The sequence below is a fragment of the Syngnathus typhle genome, linkage group LG13 (assembly GCF_033458585.1).
Source record: "Syngnathus typhle isolate RoL2023-S1 ecotype Sweden linkage group LG13, RoL_Styp_1.0, whole genome shotgun sequence".
NCBI classification, from domain to species: Eukaryota; Metazoa; Chordata; class Actinopteri; order Syngnathiformes; family Syngnathidae; genus Syngnathus; species Syngnathus typhle.
Window position 1 is genome coordinate 7,477,884 of NC_083750.1, and position 16,422 is coordinate 7,494,305.

At 43.9% G+C, this 16,422-nt stretch overlaps 1 protein-coding gene and 1 long non-coding RNA gene across 2 annotated transcripts in view; one reads left to right on the forward strand and one right to left on the reverse strand.

The window, feature by feature from the left end:
* Positions 1-66: 66 nt before the first annotated feature.
* LOC133165200 (netrin-G1-like) overlaps positions 67-16,422 on the reverse strand; it is a 35,225-nt gene continuing 18,869 nt past the window's right edge. The window contains exons 4-7 of the mRNA XM_061294694.1: positions 8,954-9,126; positions 7,227-7,253; positions 5,976-6,020; positions 67-2,119 (exon numbers count right to left, since the gene is read on the reverse strand). Of these exons, the coding sequence (XP_061150678.1) occupies positions 1,890-2,119; positions 5,976-6,020; positions 7,227-7,253; positions 8,954-9,126 (475 nt within the window). The 3' untranslated portion in view covers positions 67-1,889. The remainder of the gene's footprint in view (positions 2,120-5,975; positions 6,021-7,226; positions 7,254-8,953; positions 9,127-16,422) is intronic.
* LOC133165219 (uncharacterized) overlaps positions 2,901-16,422 on the forward strand; it is a 52,417-nt gene continuing 38,895 nt past the window's right edge. Inside the window, exons 1-3 of the long non-coding RNA XR_009717530.1 lie at positions 2,901-2,953; positions 3,348-3,584; positions 16,223-16,410. This is a non-coding gene — a long non-coding RNA (uncharacterized LOC133165219). The remainder of the gene's footprint in view (positions 2,954-3,347; positions 3,585-16,222; positions 16,411-16,422) is intronic.

The following is a 16,422-nucleotide window of genomic DNA, read 5'->3' on the forward strand; positions in this document are numbered from 1 at the left end:
TCAACAACAAGACAAGACAGATTTTCCTTTTCCCTTTTGGTGAAAGTGTATTCTGTGAGAGTGTAAACAGTTTTTTTTTTTGAAAGAGAACTGTTGTGTGCGCACATAAGCAAACAAACGATACAAGCAAACTCGTTACGCAGTCCACGTCTGCCTGCCGCAATAGAAAACAAGCAACACATCTTGGCAAATTCATGAAAATATCTGTTTTTGTACAAAAATTAAATACACTTATTTTATGATACAACTTCTTTACTCAGCCCCGACACAAATACGAAGCAAAATTGAACACATTATAGATTTTGTCGATGGCCTCCATAGTAGTACGTGTGCAGTGTTTGGCAAAACAAGTCAGGGGCAGGAGAAATAAATCACCAGTCACCAGAAGCACAGGAAGTAAAGGCGGAAAGGCAAAGGAGTGAGGAGACAAGAAAGGTACGGAAGCAAGTGAGGCAATATGTTTGAAGATGTCCCATCCACATATTCAGTTTCCATATATTACGCTCAACCCTCAGGATTTTCCCATAAAGTGTAAATCACAACTCTTGACATTACAGACGTCTAATAGCTTCTTCTAATTTACACCCGTCGTATAAATAATGGTGTGTGTAGGGGTGCCATTAATCGAAAACATACGCGAGCGTGATGTTGTTTTGCTATGGAATACATGGAAATGCGAGTAGATGATGCAAGATGGATTTTGGAATCAGAAAGATCGATTGTAGACTTTTTGAGCCAAGATGGTTGGGTGCAAGTTTCCGTATCAGTGCTTAGTTTAGTTTCGCGTTTTGCTTCACACCGGTAGAAAACCAATATCATTCGTCACCAATATGACATCCATACGTCTGTAAGATGTTTTTCAGAGACCATCTATCAATCCATAACCAGTGTGAAGTTTAAGATTCGCCGCCTTCAGCACTTTATGCGGACTGCAAGCGTCACCGTCGTACTGACGTCACCACAAATGTTATTATGTAAATGCAAAGTTCTTTTTGAAAGGCACAGGCGATCGAATGTTTGCTCTACTCGTACGCCTGTGATGTGAATGTGGCAAGAAGCAGAAAGCAAAAGCAGAGTGACATAATTGCATCATCAACGTGGAGCCCATATGTCACCCGTCCGGCCTGTGTGTGTGTGTGTGTGTAAAGGGCCGGTTGAGCTGCGAACTAGCCGGCGTCTGACGTAATATCTAAGGCGGAATGACGCCAGTGTGTAAAACCATTGCAGGAAGCCACGGCCAAAGTGTTAAGTTTAACACATGACTGCCCACGGCCCCTTTAAGTCGAAAGCAATTATGGCCGTCCCAGACACCGGCGCCGACATTGAATTACCGTGTCTGAATGCAAAGAGCATCAATGTCGACATGAACGCTCCCTTCCGGACACAGCAATGTCTCGCTTGGCTCAGCTCTGTCTGGCTCTACTTTTCTGCCAATTTGCTGGGAATACAGTGCGACAGGGCCTTCCTTCTATTTACAAAACGACTACAGTTGGCTGGCGGTTTGATAATCATTGGAAATTGATATTTTGGCTGTGAAAAGGATATTAAACCTCTGTAACGTTAAGATTTGCAGCTAATTGTGCGCTCAGGGAAAAAATTGAGGGTTGGCACCTTTTTATTCTTTATGATAATTCTAAGAAAATGTGTAGCTTTATACAGTTTGCAGGTAGTACTGACTTCTCTCTTTAAAAGAATCCACCAATCACGTCATTTTATAGTTGTTTCCTGTGTGAGATTACAAGACAGCAGTGATGTTCCATCAGTCCACCTAGCGTACTATTCCACGACGGCGTCCCGAGACGTACCGAAAAGTCGCTAGGTTGCTGAGGTCCATACTGTCCAAAGGTCCGCTTCATTGCGTGCATGTCCTTTTTAGGGCTTTTGGTTGCTCAGCAAAGAGAAACAATCAGTAAGAGCGAGGCGACAACAAGACGGCGACCGGCGAGATGGCGGCGGGTGGCCCGTCCTGACAGTTGGCCGTCGCACTCGCCGGGGCCTTGGCAGCGGGCCCTCTCGCACAGGACTCCGGTGAAGCCCGGGGAGCAGTGGCAGCGCTGGTGGTGGTGGTGGCACGTGCCACCGTTCTGGCAACGTAGCATAGCGTTGTCACACACGCGGGCTGAGGACACACACACAAAAAAGAAATAGGGCGCGTCACTCGAGAATGTGTCGACAGGAGCATCCACGGGGGCATGAGCTGCCTCTTCTCGTCTTGTCCTGCGTCACCCGTACTCTTGAGGGAGGTCGGGACAAGGACTTTCACGAGACATTTTTAGAGTGGCAACACAAAAGAGCAGCAAAGCACGGCAGCCATGAGGTGAAATTAATGAATCAAACAGCGTGTGTATTGTAAGCCAGCCCGCTGTGTTCATATTCAGCGCCTGGAGGTGAATAAGACAAGCTCCCAAAACTGCCTTTTAATCAGAGGTAGGAAAAATACTCACACTGAGCTTATGTAAAAAAATAAAATAAAAAAAAGGAAAATTCTGTCACTTGTCGCTATAATACCTTTTTAAAAATGAGAGAGTTTAACAAGTTGACATACCTGCTCATACTGATCATGAAAAAAAATAATTCTTTAAGTGCTATTTCATTAGCTTTAGCTGGACTTTTATGCTATCAAACAACTTGTTTGCCAATGTTGTTTGACCTACTTGAAAGAAGTTGTATTTGTGCATCACTTATTTAATCGGTATGTGGAGCCCATGGTGATTTTTGGGACATTTTAATGGACATTCATACTCACCCGCCTTGTTATTTTTTGAATTACTTTGTGATCTTTCTGAACACGTTATATGCAAATAGTACTGTATGGTATCAGTGGCGAATATTTGGGGATTTCAATAAGGCACCTTGGACAACTACGGGGGTCCTCAGTACCCGGAAGTAATTGACAGTGAGCGGGAGTTTCGCCGGGTCGTGACTGTCACTACCGCTGTTGTGTGTGTTTCAGGTGAGTAAATCTGTTGAAAAACTGATGGTCAGAACTTGTAATACTGCTGGTAGTCTGAGCTAATTATTGATTGAAAATATGTTACATACGGTTACGGTTGTACAATGTATAATTTTGCGAATAACATGGACAGTGTGATGTTTATAACGTATTTTCAGTACCCGGAAGTAGTTGACAGTGAGCGGGGGTTTCGCCGGGTCGTGACTGTAAGTGCCGCTGTTGTGTGTGTTTCAGTAAATTTATTATTTTAACAACGAACCCTGCATGCGTGGAGTGATTCGCGTCCATGCGTGCGACAAGTAGAATAAAAGGTAATTTATATTGTGAGATGAAGAGTTGTAAAAGTTTTGACTTTAATATGTTATTTTTGTTTCATATGCCCCTCACTGGCCAGGTATGGCTACTGCATTTAGGTGCTCTCATTGATTGGGTCAAGGGTCAAAGCAAGATGGCCGCCCTAATACAGATGTGTGGACATTGATCTAGCCATATCTAGCAGGCTTCTCGATTGGATAAGGCCTGCAAATGCATTAAATGACAGTCGACATGACTTCAAGCTTGATAGATCGGAATACAATCTATCCAGCATCCACAACTTGATTCTGGAACTCCTCGCATAAGCAAACAAATGGTGAGTGAATGCATTGAAGCCCTGCTGAAACCTATGCATGCCTTGTGATTTATGAACATTTAAATTTGGGGGAATGGTACAAATATTGTATGCTCAGAAACAAAGAAAAAATGAATTCAGTGTTTTCTCACTGACTGATGAGGTGTACATAAGCTACGATTCACTATTCTGCACAAAAACAGCTCTCAAGTCCATTATCCCTGAACAGCCTCGCTGTTGGCAGACGTACAAATCCTGTAATATTTACCCAGATATTTCCATGTAATTGGCTTGCACCCACGGTATAATCATCTTTTTCTTGTCTTTTTTTACGCTAAAGTGGCCCATTCCTCAGCTTTTTGTAAACTGAGCATATACGACGTCACTCCTGACAAAAGTTATTTTAAAAGGTCATTAAGATAAGCATTTTTATCATATGTAATATTTTTTCAAGGAGGCAAACTGTTTTGGCAATAAATTGCGAAATAATCGGAACAGGGAAATGACTCAAAGCCAGGTTTTTGGTGGAAAGAAAATTTAAAGCGATTTTTAGGTTTTTTTTCTCTTAACATCATCTTTGTTGACATTGGCATATTGCAATTCCAAAACCATGATTAAAGGTTTAGTTGTCCAAACTCTACCATGGCTAATTGAAGCTAACCAGATCTATTGATAGCTAAAAATTGAAGACAGACACTGAGTCTTGAAATCTATTCGTTTTGATTTCTTTAATGAAAGTCCGACAAGATCAAGCTTTGGGCGTACTGTATCACCAGGCCCGTCTTAAATGCACCGGTAATTCCTCTTAAAGGTTTATCAATGCTAACATGATCATTTTCACTCTGATTCCCATCAGGGTGCCCTTGGAGAGAGTTTAGATCATGCTCAGACTATATATAAACCACTGAGTGTATTTGTAGAGTGGAAGCAGCATCCTCCCTACCAATTCTTTTCATGATGTCATGATTTGATGCTTGTGCCTCGGTAAAGATCTGATGTAAGAAGAGAAATGTTCTTAGTCATGAACTTGTAACTTGTCAAAGTCCTGTCAGAGGTTCCGTGGTTAAAACCCAAGAGGTAATCTTTCCTCTTACCATTTTATTTGTCGTACTCTGGCTTTGACAGCTATAACAGTCATGGTTTAGTTAATAAACACCTGTTCTTTATCCCGACATCCGCGGATCGTGTTTTTTTTTTTTTTTTTTTTTTGCAGCCAGAAATAACCACACATATTATTGCAACTGCTGTTGGCACACAAGATTACATCGTTAATGTGTTGCCGTGCATATGGTCCCATTGTTTGATGGTATCTGCTGCAAGAATGATTTGTCCTCTCTGGGCGACATACGTCCACCACATGCCCCGAGATGTGTGACAGTTCTAGCGGTAAAATTATTTAGACAGATTTGTCCTCCAGCTCAACGTGGCCACAGTAACACAACAATGGTAGAAAGGATAACAAGCAAATTGTGTTGTAGTAAAAGTGTCAGCTTAAAAGGGACGTCAACACAAAAAATGTCTTTGTTCTGTGCAGCCCAACTAGTTGAAACGCAGTGTTCGGATTCATGCTTTGTTTGTGGAATATGAATTAAATTTCCAAATGTCCCCCGTCGGTACGCTGCAGATGCCCAAGTGCAAGTAAATAATGGGAGACAGTTTTCAGATACAGCATCTTCTAATTATATACCGTTTGCCTCTATTACGTCCGATCGATAACTTTCGCCATGATGTCAGGGTAAGCTGAAACGCCGCGCTGGGCCGCGGCTCTCCTGTTATCATATTAACATGAAAGCTCTGACATTAATCACGACTTCTAGGATCGACGTTGATTATAAATCGCACTCCTTGCAGTCCGACCCGACGGTTACCGTTCAAAGGCCAACGGTGTTACTTTGTTGGTTATACGGCGCTGTTATCTAGTATGAACCGCATATCTTCCTAATCCACAAATCGGTGTGCCGGCCGAGGTTTGCTTTACATCGAGCTCATGTGGATCAGGTATGACTCGGCACACAATGTACCGGATATGCGAACCCGAGGATTAAGGCTCGATCTATCCAGACCCGTCTACATAATAAACTCACGCCCAGGGGGTCTCGGGGATCTCTTGCTTGCGTGATGAAAGCAGCCCCACGCCAAAAGCTTCTTTCACTTGGGGATCTTGCACAGTTGCCACAATGTCAGTCCTAACCCATGGGTTAGACTGCAGTCTTGAAAACCTACCCTCACCAATAATTGAAACCTTAAAATAATGTTTGTAACCCAATTCTGAAATACAGAAGGAAGTCCTGGTCGGACAATTGAACTGGTAATTTTCCATCCCTCAGAGACCAAGCAGGCGGGGGCTTTTGTTTGTTTAATTTTATTTCTCTTGACATCATCATGCCGAAGTCACAAAGCCTCTAAGCCTACCTTGGTTACGATTTGCGACGCCGAGAGATGACGCGTTTGCTCGATCTGCGTAAAGACGGGGAAATGTTACACATCGCTCTGGGTTGTCACAAGAGTCATGCCGGTCGAAGCACAGGGATAGCATGCACGTTCCCAAGAACATTTGCATAGCGCTTTCGGACTCCAAGGATGTGATTTTGTGACGTCCGCATGCAGTGTAGATGGATGACAAAGTTGGAGACATTTACATGTGGCGGCTGCTCTGTCACCTGCTACTAAAGAGTCACCTTCAGGCATCAGCATGCAGGGTGGGGAAGACATGGTAGGAGCCACAGCCTTTAAAAAAAATTGACTTTTCTTCTCTGGCTGCGGGCAAATATTAGTCTCTGCTCCTGAGTGGGAGGTGGAAATGACTCTTTGCACTCCCTGCTGATAGACCAAGCCAAACATGCGGGATGCTGGCATTGTATTTTTTACTCCTTTTAAACTAACCCTGTAGACCTGCCTACCATACTAAAGCCTGACATGATTTGCTGGTTTTGTTGTGTTTTGTTAATCTATACACAGGTGGTTCCTAAAATGGCAATATAAAACTACTCAAATATAAATGCTTAAGTAAGGTAAGTAACTGGGTATGTCATTTTTTACAAAGTGAAGTCGCATAATCTATCTGTAATCTGTAAACCATGACGCAGTGGAACCTTAAAATTCAAACATTATTGATATCATCGTATTTTTTTGCTTTGAGTTGAGAGCAAATATTTGAGAAATGAGCCTTGTGGCACTTGACTCAAGCAGCAGAGAACAATTCCACAAAAACTGGCTTCAACTGTCGAAATCAAATCTACTGTCTCAGATTTGGTCTTTGAGTTTTGCTAGTTGCGAGCAGGACTCCGTCCCTTCACTACAAAGTTACTTTTTTATGACTACGGAGAAGCAGATTCATTCCATTTCTATTATTTTATATGGAAAGAATAATCGTTCGACCAGCATCCAGGAATGGTCGACTGCATTCCAAAATGCTAATCAAGAAATGACCACGTCAATTTGATGCTAAAATCGCCAACTGTCCTCTTGTAATCGTCTCATCAAGCAGAGAATTAAAATGTAATTCCGGCTAAGTGGCATGACTGGATGAACTTTTCGCACCATGGCAAAAAATAACAAGCAGACGACAGGAAGGAAGCGCATCTAGCATGCCAACGTTACCGACGTCACAAATATGGAGGACAGTCCCAATCATGCGTATTGATAAAGAAATGGTCTACTCACGAGCTGGTCCGTGACTGCTTGGAATACCTGAGGAGAGATTGCAAGAACAGCGTTTCAGTATAAAACACACACAATCAATTTAGTGAAAAGTCGTTCCAGTGAGTTCTTTAAAGAGGCGGCAAAGTCATGGAAAGGAAGCATCAATTTCACCAAGCAGGCGATATTTTGAAAGGTGTTTTGACCTGTTCCCACCCAAGCAGCAAGCAGTTAAACAGCCACTTTTCCATAAAATGTCACCCTTTGAAGCCAAAGTGGTCACGCATGTTCCAAAAGCCCGATCGCATAACCCGCATGGCGTTCCCACGTACAAAACGAACGACCGCCGTGATTAAAGAGGAAGACCCTAATGACAGATGAGAGCTATTAAAGCCTAATTACATTCTGCACGCTCAGCGTATTTGTCTTCATACCAGGCCCACTATATGTTTAATATTCCTGTCAGAAACACTAATAGATGAAGGCACGGGGAATAAAAATAATCCAAGATAAAAATAAATTCATTTGGCACCTCAGGGGGAGCAATATTGTTTCGTCACTTCCATGTGCGACATTATTGCATTTTATGCGGCTGCCAAATAAGCGCTAATATTGCTTTTGAAGCGGCTAGACCCGAGTTTCATCAGTTCACTGCAGATGCGGCCATGCATTGGGATTTTTTTTTCTTTTTAATAACAGCCTGTCAATCCACTGCTCAGCGGGTGCAAGGTGAAACCGGCAATATCTTCTCGGATTCACGGCGCGTCGTCGCATGTACGACAACAAAGAGACGCGATATTATCGAGAGCAAACCATTTCCTGACACTAAATGGCAGATCGATCGGAAATGCTATCTGCCCAAGCGAGGGGGATCAAACAGAGTGTCTGGCGTCGCAACGTGTGTCATGATGGCGAGGCTGAGTCAGTGTGAACACATGAGCAGAGGCTCGGATCCGTCCGCCATCTGGCTTCGCCTGCCCGTCCACATCCCCGAGTGACTGTATTAGATTTATAGAGGCCCACCCCCCCCTGCCGAAGGCATGGGATTTGATGAATGTGACTCAACTCCCATCCAAGATCCTAATGTGGATCATACAAAAGAGCACCTTCTGCCTGCGAACGGGCAGAAAAATAGGCAGCATTTCAAATGGACTGTTGACAGTGAATTGCTCGTGAGCGAATGAAAGGATGACTATTAATTAATTCAACAGGCAGAAGAATGGCAGGTATGGGAATTATGTTGCAGCAAAACCAAAATGCCTGAAGCAAAGTTTTGAGAGGAGGAACTCGACAAATGAATCGGACGATGTTTTTTTTTTCCTGACACCTATCTCAATGGTAGCTGCCTCAGTTCTGAGAGTGTGGACTTTCTGATACATTTCCTTGTATCAAAAACAAGCAGTTCATATTTAGTTCTGTGCCACAAACAATCCAAGATCCATTACAAATGTTCTGAGCAACTTTTGTTCTTTCCTTTGGTCTTGCGCCCAGCCATGAGTTGATTCCTGAAGTACATGCTGATTGGCGTCATAACGACCCACTAGGGGGTAAATCGGGGGGGGTTACTTGGAAATGACTAGATGGCCCACGTTGGTTGTGACTCAGCACAACAACAACAAGAATGACTAAACCAGAATTTGAAAGCCTGATCAGATGGTTCCGCTTTCCACAAGGATCGCCATGGTGACGCCAAGAACAGCTGCTAGCCGTGACCAGATGGTCTCCATGGTAAACGACAGCGATGCACTCACATATATTTGCCGTTCCTTTGGGTATGGGAAGGTAGGAACCCACGCTCCAGGCTCGGCCGTGGTAGTGCCTCTTGCAGCGGCTGCAGTCGGGCCCCGTGGTGTTGTGTTCACACTCGCAGCCCAGCTTCCCCTTGTCAAACACGCAGCTGTTGGCGTGTAGGTTGCACTTGCACCTGAGAGAAAACACAGCACATAAGATGGTCGCCCGAGGAATCCATGGCAAAAAGTTGCTTTGTTTTGACATTGGTAAATTGAAATCTCGCTTGAGTTGTTCGACTCGTATCAAAGCTTGATTATTCTTCGCTTTGGAGAGAGAGAGAGCGAGAGAGAGAGAGAAGCGGAATAAAAAGACAAGGCCTCATTTGTCAGTGCCTCTGCGAAGGAAGAGAACAGGGACAGCTAAATGAAAGGCACTCGTTGCTAAGGGAGCATGAAACAGGGATCTGATTGAGCGGCGATAGCTTCAAGATAAGCTCGCCTTACCCTATTTTGACGAAGACCTGAAGAGGTTACATCTGGCGTAAGAAGAATATGGTCTAAGGGCGAGTGAGCGTCCAGTCGATTTGACACCCTACCCTTCCCCAGAGCATCAAGCGGCTGTTTTTTTTTTTTTTTTTTTTTTTTTTTTTTTTTACACCAAACACTTCCATCATCGGAGAGACAAGAGCTGATCCGGGCAACGCGAAGCCGGCGAACACTAGACGGAAAAATGACAGGGGCAGTCTAAAATACATCCATTCTAATTGACTTCCTGGCCTTGCGGTGACATCTCACGTTAATGATAGATCACTGAAGGGAGAAGGGGAAAGTATAGCCTGCAGCTTGGGAAGGAGATTGCCGGTAAATGACCGTCAACAAGAAACGTAGAGCATTATATCGATTAATCGATGTGTATCGATGAATCGTTACACCCCTAGTTGATATCTAATCTAATCTGTCTAAATGAAATACTGAATAGCATCCATGGATTGTCAATATCTGTGTATTATGCAAGAATAGCATCATTAAACCCAGATTATTATGAATTAATTCACTGCCAGCCCAATACAAAGGGATGTTTGACATCTATTCTCGTCCATGGCAGTGATTGAGTTAATACAGTACTAAATCTTTTCATTTCATGCCATAGAACCCTGCTTTTTGATATCAGATTGTGTATTGACGACCAGAAGACATTTGCAGTCACTATCATAACCCTTCTCATACCACATATTTCCCCAAAGTCCAGAACTTTTTAATCAATGAAATCCCCCACAAACCCGCCACTTCTACCTTCCTTTATGAAATTAATGACGGGGTGTCGCCCTTCTGCAACGCAGACAGCAGTTGCTCCCTAAAGTCAAGAGCGATTAGATTTGACCTTCCATTTAATTAAAAACCAGCAAAATCTGGATCATCTGGCCCCAACTGGCTCGTGAGAGAATGTGGGGTCCAGTGGGTGGGGATTGTAGTGACTGCATGCTTTTGCCGCTGGCACTGTCATTAAAAAAAAAAAAAAAAAACAACATTACACAGGGGAAAGTGCAGCCTTTTGATCATGACATTTATATAATTAATTTAACCCCTAATGCCAACACAACACACAATTAAAAATGTGCATGTGGTTGGGGGTATAATTTTGTTGATTTGGGTTCACCATCCTATATATATATATATATAGATCCATGAGTACATCAAGGAAAAGGCCCGAACGGATGTCGTGCTCAGTGAATGTCTCAGACAATGGCAAACAGAGGAGGAGTGGCTAGAGACACCATCATGGGAGGACAAACCCCTACATGGGATGTACCATCGACAGATAAGTGAAGTGGCTGACATCAAGAAATCCTACCAATGGCTGGAAAAAGCTGGACTGAAGGACAGCACAGAGGCACTCATCATGGCTGCACAGGAACAGGCTCTGAACACCAGAGCAATAGAGGTCAAGATCTACCACACCAGACAAGACCCAAGGTGCAGGCTGTGCAAAGAGGCCCCTGAGACAGTCCAGCACATAACAGCAGGGTGTAAGATGCTAGCAGGGAAAGCATACATGGAACGTCATAACCAAGTGGCTGGCATAGTGTACAGGAACATCTGTGCAGAGTATGGACTGGAAGCCCCAAGTTCAAAGTGGGAAGCACCCCCTAAGGTGACAGAGAATGGGCGAGCCAAGATCCTGTGGGACTTCCAGATCCAGACTGACAAGAAGGTGATGGCGAACCAACCGGACATTGTGGTGGTGGATAAACAACAGAAGAAGGCCGTGGTAGTGGATGTAGCAATACCAAGCGATGGCAACATCAGGAAAAAAGAACTTGAGAAGCTAGAGAAATACCAGGGCCTCAAAGAAGAGCTTGAGAAGGCCTGGAAAGTGAAGGCCTCTGTGGTGCCCGTGGTCATTGGGGCACTTGGGGCAGTGACCCCCAAACTGGAGGAGTGGCTACAGCAGATTCCAGGAACAACATCAGACATCTCAGTCCAGAAGAGTGCAGTGCTAGGAACAGCCAAAATACTGCGCAGAACCCTCAAACTCCCAGGCCTCTGGTAGAGGACCCGAGCTTGGAGTAGGGAGACCACCCGCGGAGGGTGAGAGGGGAATTTTTTTTTTATATATATGTGTGTGTGTGTGTATATATCTTTTTCTCAGAGGTATACACAAGTTATTCAAATTCAATTTAGACAAATATGAATGGTTTTAGATGATTGATGTACAAAGCGTTTGCTTGCTATTTTATGCTCCCCAATGTTCCCCCGAAGCCATCGACTAACTCTGCGTACCCCTGCGCCACCTCCTCCGGTGGGAACCGGGAGCTCATTAAAGTGCCGCTTTGCACACACTTCAGGTACAACGAGACACTTAAAAGAAATCTAAATTTGTAAGCTCCGCCGCAACCGCCTTCGCGACAAGCATGGCGCCTCGCTGCAAAAACACACACGGGGAGGATCTAAACCCTCTGGATGGCGGAGACGCAGCTTCAGTGGTTGTGCTGGCAAAACAGCATCATGATCATCTTGTGTTTCATCTCCTGATGTGCGAAACCTCTCCGTGTCTTACTTCAGTTGCAAGCTGGGAAACAATATTATTATACAATATTGGGAGGGTCAACCACTGATGACAAAGGATTTGGTCATGATGATCATGTAGGTTTACTGTCAACCTTCCACCATTCTTTGGAATTCTGTCGATAACGTGGAGATGCAACCTAAGAAAATAGCTGAATTGATCTAATTGGTCTAAAATCAATAAAAACTCTTTTTCACCTGTAGGATCAATATTCAGATTGAAATGATTTTTACTGTTCCATGTAGAAAATGAATAAAGAAATAAATTATTGTCCTTGGCAATGTTCGCACTCTGCTATTCACAGACCGTTCTCGAGTTACTTGCTCACAATTCAATTGCATTTGTGCCGAGCAACAGCTAACAAAGCAAAGCATTTATTTATCTTCCTCCTGCTCGCAATAAGCCAACAAACTCATGACAGAAATGTTTGCTACTTGTTGAAATCGGCACACGCTAGTTTGCTAATCCCAAATGCTCACATGCACGCACACACACACACACACGCACACACACACACAATCCTCTCAGTACGTGCCCAGTGAACCATGGCAGCTGCTGCCGGTGTGATTGACAGAATTCGCAAGTCAGGTTCAAGTGCGGGTCCGCACAACCAAGCAGCGTTACTTGGGTCGGGAGGTGGGAAGCCCCCCCTTCGTCCCCCCCTCTTCTCCTCCGACTACAGATGCCTGTCACATGCTGCCATGTTTACTGCCAGTCATTCGGCAGTCTCCAGCGTTTAATTAGCGCTCGTTAAAGCCGGGCTGCCTTTGTAAATAATAGACGTGGAAATTGTATATCACACAAACTGATCTCTGGAGGCCGCAGTCGACATTTCAAAACGTGGTGTACGATCACGTCGTACAAGTAGGGTGGCAAACAGGGCCGGGGGGCTTCTTGAATTCTCACGTCACGGTTCCCGCAAGTAATGGCGCCGCGAGGTGTTTGTTAATCTTGTTAAAACGACGGGAGCACGGAACTGATACCCGAACGGTTGTGTCTCAATCTGTGCCAGGTGAGTGCACAAGCATGCATAGTAGATTTAATGTTCATTGGTTTTGCTGACTCATTTTCTTCTTTCACCTTCTCAAAGTTTTTGATGCAGATTTTCTGAAGCGTGTTATTACTTGTCTTTGAAACAAATCACAACTTTGGAGCAGCACCAGGCAAAGAAATTCAAATTTGTGCCCAACCTAAAATTGGGAGTGCGTCGAATTAACTTGCGATCCGTCTGGCACACACAATCATCTCGAGATATATTACATGGGACGTAGAAGAATGACAAAAATCGGGCACGGCGCAGCGCGACGGAAACAAGCCTAATCGGACGGCTCAATTTCACGGTGATGCATGGCGGCATAATGAGGTGACTTTGCCGTCCTTCCTTTTCCCTGACACAATCTCATCGCCATTTGCAAATGTAGAACGTGAATTGAAATGAGCGACATTGTCAAAACCGTTAGTTTGGTTCCACCTTGTGGCGTTTATTTTGAGGCAGTTAAATTTGATATGATGGCAATTCAGTACACAATTCAACCAACTTAAGTTCGGTTGTTGAAGCGCGATCAGATCACAAACCTCTGCGGGCAGCGACCGACCGACCTACCATGTCATGTTGCAGTGACCGGGTCAACTCTGAGCGTGTTTGAGCTCATTAAAGTTAACGCCGTTGATATTCTAACTCTCCAAAACGGACACGTTTTTGTACGTTTGACCTCAGGCCCACCTCTACTTTTTCATTTTTGTAAATGAAATCAGTGTATAAATTAAACACCTTTTGCATATTTATAATCGAGGAACCTTAGAGGTCGAAATCATTATATTCAAGTCGCCATTTTGTATGAGAAATAGGAATTCAAGCAAGCAGAAATGAATAGGCCCGAGACCCCAGTTTCGAATGCTGTGTGGATTTTCTGTAATTTTACGGAACCTCGTGTTTACATATAGACATCCTTGGTCAAATCTGATGCAAATTTCCATTGTCTCTGTGTGAAAAACACCCATAAGCCCCTCCGGAGGCATTTTAAAAAATCTGATTTCACCATTTGAATGCGGTACATCTTCTCACAAGATGTCAAAAAGTTCTCAGTTATTCCAGTTTGTCCCACTAACACACGGACATTTTTGGAAACTTTCAACAAGGCTAAGGTTTCTCCTTGATTCTTCTTCCCCACCTCTTTCCTGTATCTGTCAGATCTATCACTTCTCAGAACATGCAAGGCTTTCCGAGTGTCATGTCTGGGAATGTTTCTTCCAGAGGCTTTCACTATGCATTTATACAGCATGGAGACGCATTACGGCTTCTGACCATCGCCGGCTTGAGAGAGAATAGGTGAGGATGCGAGCCATGGGAGGCTGCTTTGCTCAGTAAGGGCGGCTGCTAGCCGTGCCTTACATACATCAGTCAGTCCGTAGAAGAAAGACAAGGGCTTTCCCTTCATATGAAATTTACTTTCTGACAGAAGTGCTAACAAAGTAGTTTAAAGTGACTCAATAGTGCCTCTGCTGGTCACAGCTGAGTAGTGCACTTGGTTTTTAACCATTTCTTATTGATGTTGGATAGAGATGAGGGAGATACTTTACTTTCTATCCAAGAGGCTTCTTGGCAGACTTGAATCATTTTACACTTAGAATGTAAAATGACAAAGCTCAGGAGAGCAAAGCTGGCAAATTTAAATATCCATTTGAGTTGAAATGACTCCTCTAATGTGACCGATCCTCAGAGAGACGTCGTCAGCAGAAACACGTAGATGTTGCAAATTTGCACGTTGGGGTCTTCTGATGTGGCTTTGTCCTGTTCAATAATGAGTGGCCTTATGGTTTAATGATTGAACACGTCAGAACTTCAACTCACGCTCACTTTCTTTTGCTTGCCATCCAAACGCAAGTGTGTCATCATTTGCTCGCCGTACGGGAGTAATTCACTTTCACTTCACCCTTTGGTGGAGCCACAGAGACCTGCACGCAGTCGTCATTTTCAATCACTGTCAAGTCACTGTTTTGATTAAGGAGCTCTCAGGCAACCATTTTAAGTTTTTTTTTTTTCTTTAACACATGTATGCTAACTTGGAATTGTCAGACCACAAAAGCTGCTAAAAGGTTTGACAGGATGAACCAAGCCTAGCATAAAAATCTGAAAGTGCGCCGGTTAAAATATAACTACAGTAGAAAAATGTCGTTCTGAGTACCCTCGTTTGTGAAAAATCGTAATCGGAGGTGTTAGTGAGTTGTCCTTGAAAGAGAAGTCAAACAACAAAGGCTTACATTGAACAGCTGTTGTTTTCTTTGGAACGTCACGTTAATAGGATGGGTCAGGGTTAAGGACGAACAAAACAAAAAAAAAAAAGGTCAAAAGAGACGGGGAATAAAACAAGACACAATGTTGGGAATGACATGGCAGGGGATGAGCGCAATTGCGCATTAACAGCTTATGGATTAGCTGCTTCTACAGTTCCCAGGCCCCCCGACCAGACCCCTTTTGCACAGCTCTGACCGCGCAACCAGCCGCTAGCGGTCAGGTCTTAATTAGCCGGCAGACATGATCAATAAATGAGAAAAGGTGGGACAAGACGGCGCAGTTCAAGGTTTTCTTGTATGCTATCAATAGCCGGCACTAACCTTGCTACAGAAGTTGGCGAAGGGGAAAGAAAACACTTGCTGCCTTTTCTATAAAGGTTAAAAGAAAATCAGAATGTCAGCGGCGTATGACTCAACTCAGGGATGAAAAAGAAGAAAATTGCTAAGGAACCAAAAATTCGACCAAATTAGTGGAATTTTATGTGTTTTTGGTGAGTCCTATATCTGGAGTCAGTCACCTGATTCGACTGAGTGTTTCTGTAGTCTGTTGACTAAAGTTAGTGAACCAAGTCATCTCCCAATGTTTCCATTGAGTCCGCTGACTCGACTCGGTGAGCCGATTGAACCGAATCATCTTGAGTCCGTGGTGTTTTTTTGAGTCCACCTATTTGAGTGAGCGAACCAAATACGCCAAGTCTATCGTGTTGCTGACGATCCATCACGTCTTCTGTACTGAAACCAGTCAAAGGTCTGACATGATCCCTTACGCTTGCTCATCCAGATTCAGTATGAACTGAATCATTCAATAAGATGGGTCTTTTGTATTTTGTATTCAGTGCCCAGAGTCTAATTAGAATGAAAGCAATAAGGCTGAAAAAAAGTATTTATGCCGTATGCTGGTACTCCTTCATGTCCATGTCTACCTACAGGTTACCTGGTTCTGGGAAGCCTTCCATGCCTGATGGAGAGTTTATCAGCACATACAAGGATTTCTTGCAAGGCGCTGACACACTGTGATAAGGCTATCACATCGGCTGCTAGCTGGAGGGCTGCCGACGTTGCTGGGAAGTCTAATCAGCCACTTCTACACTTGCTGATCCACCGCTGGACACAAGCGGTTCGTACTTTT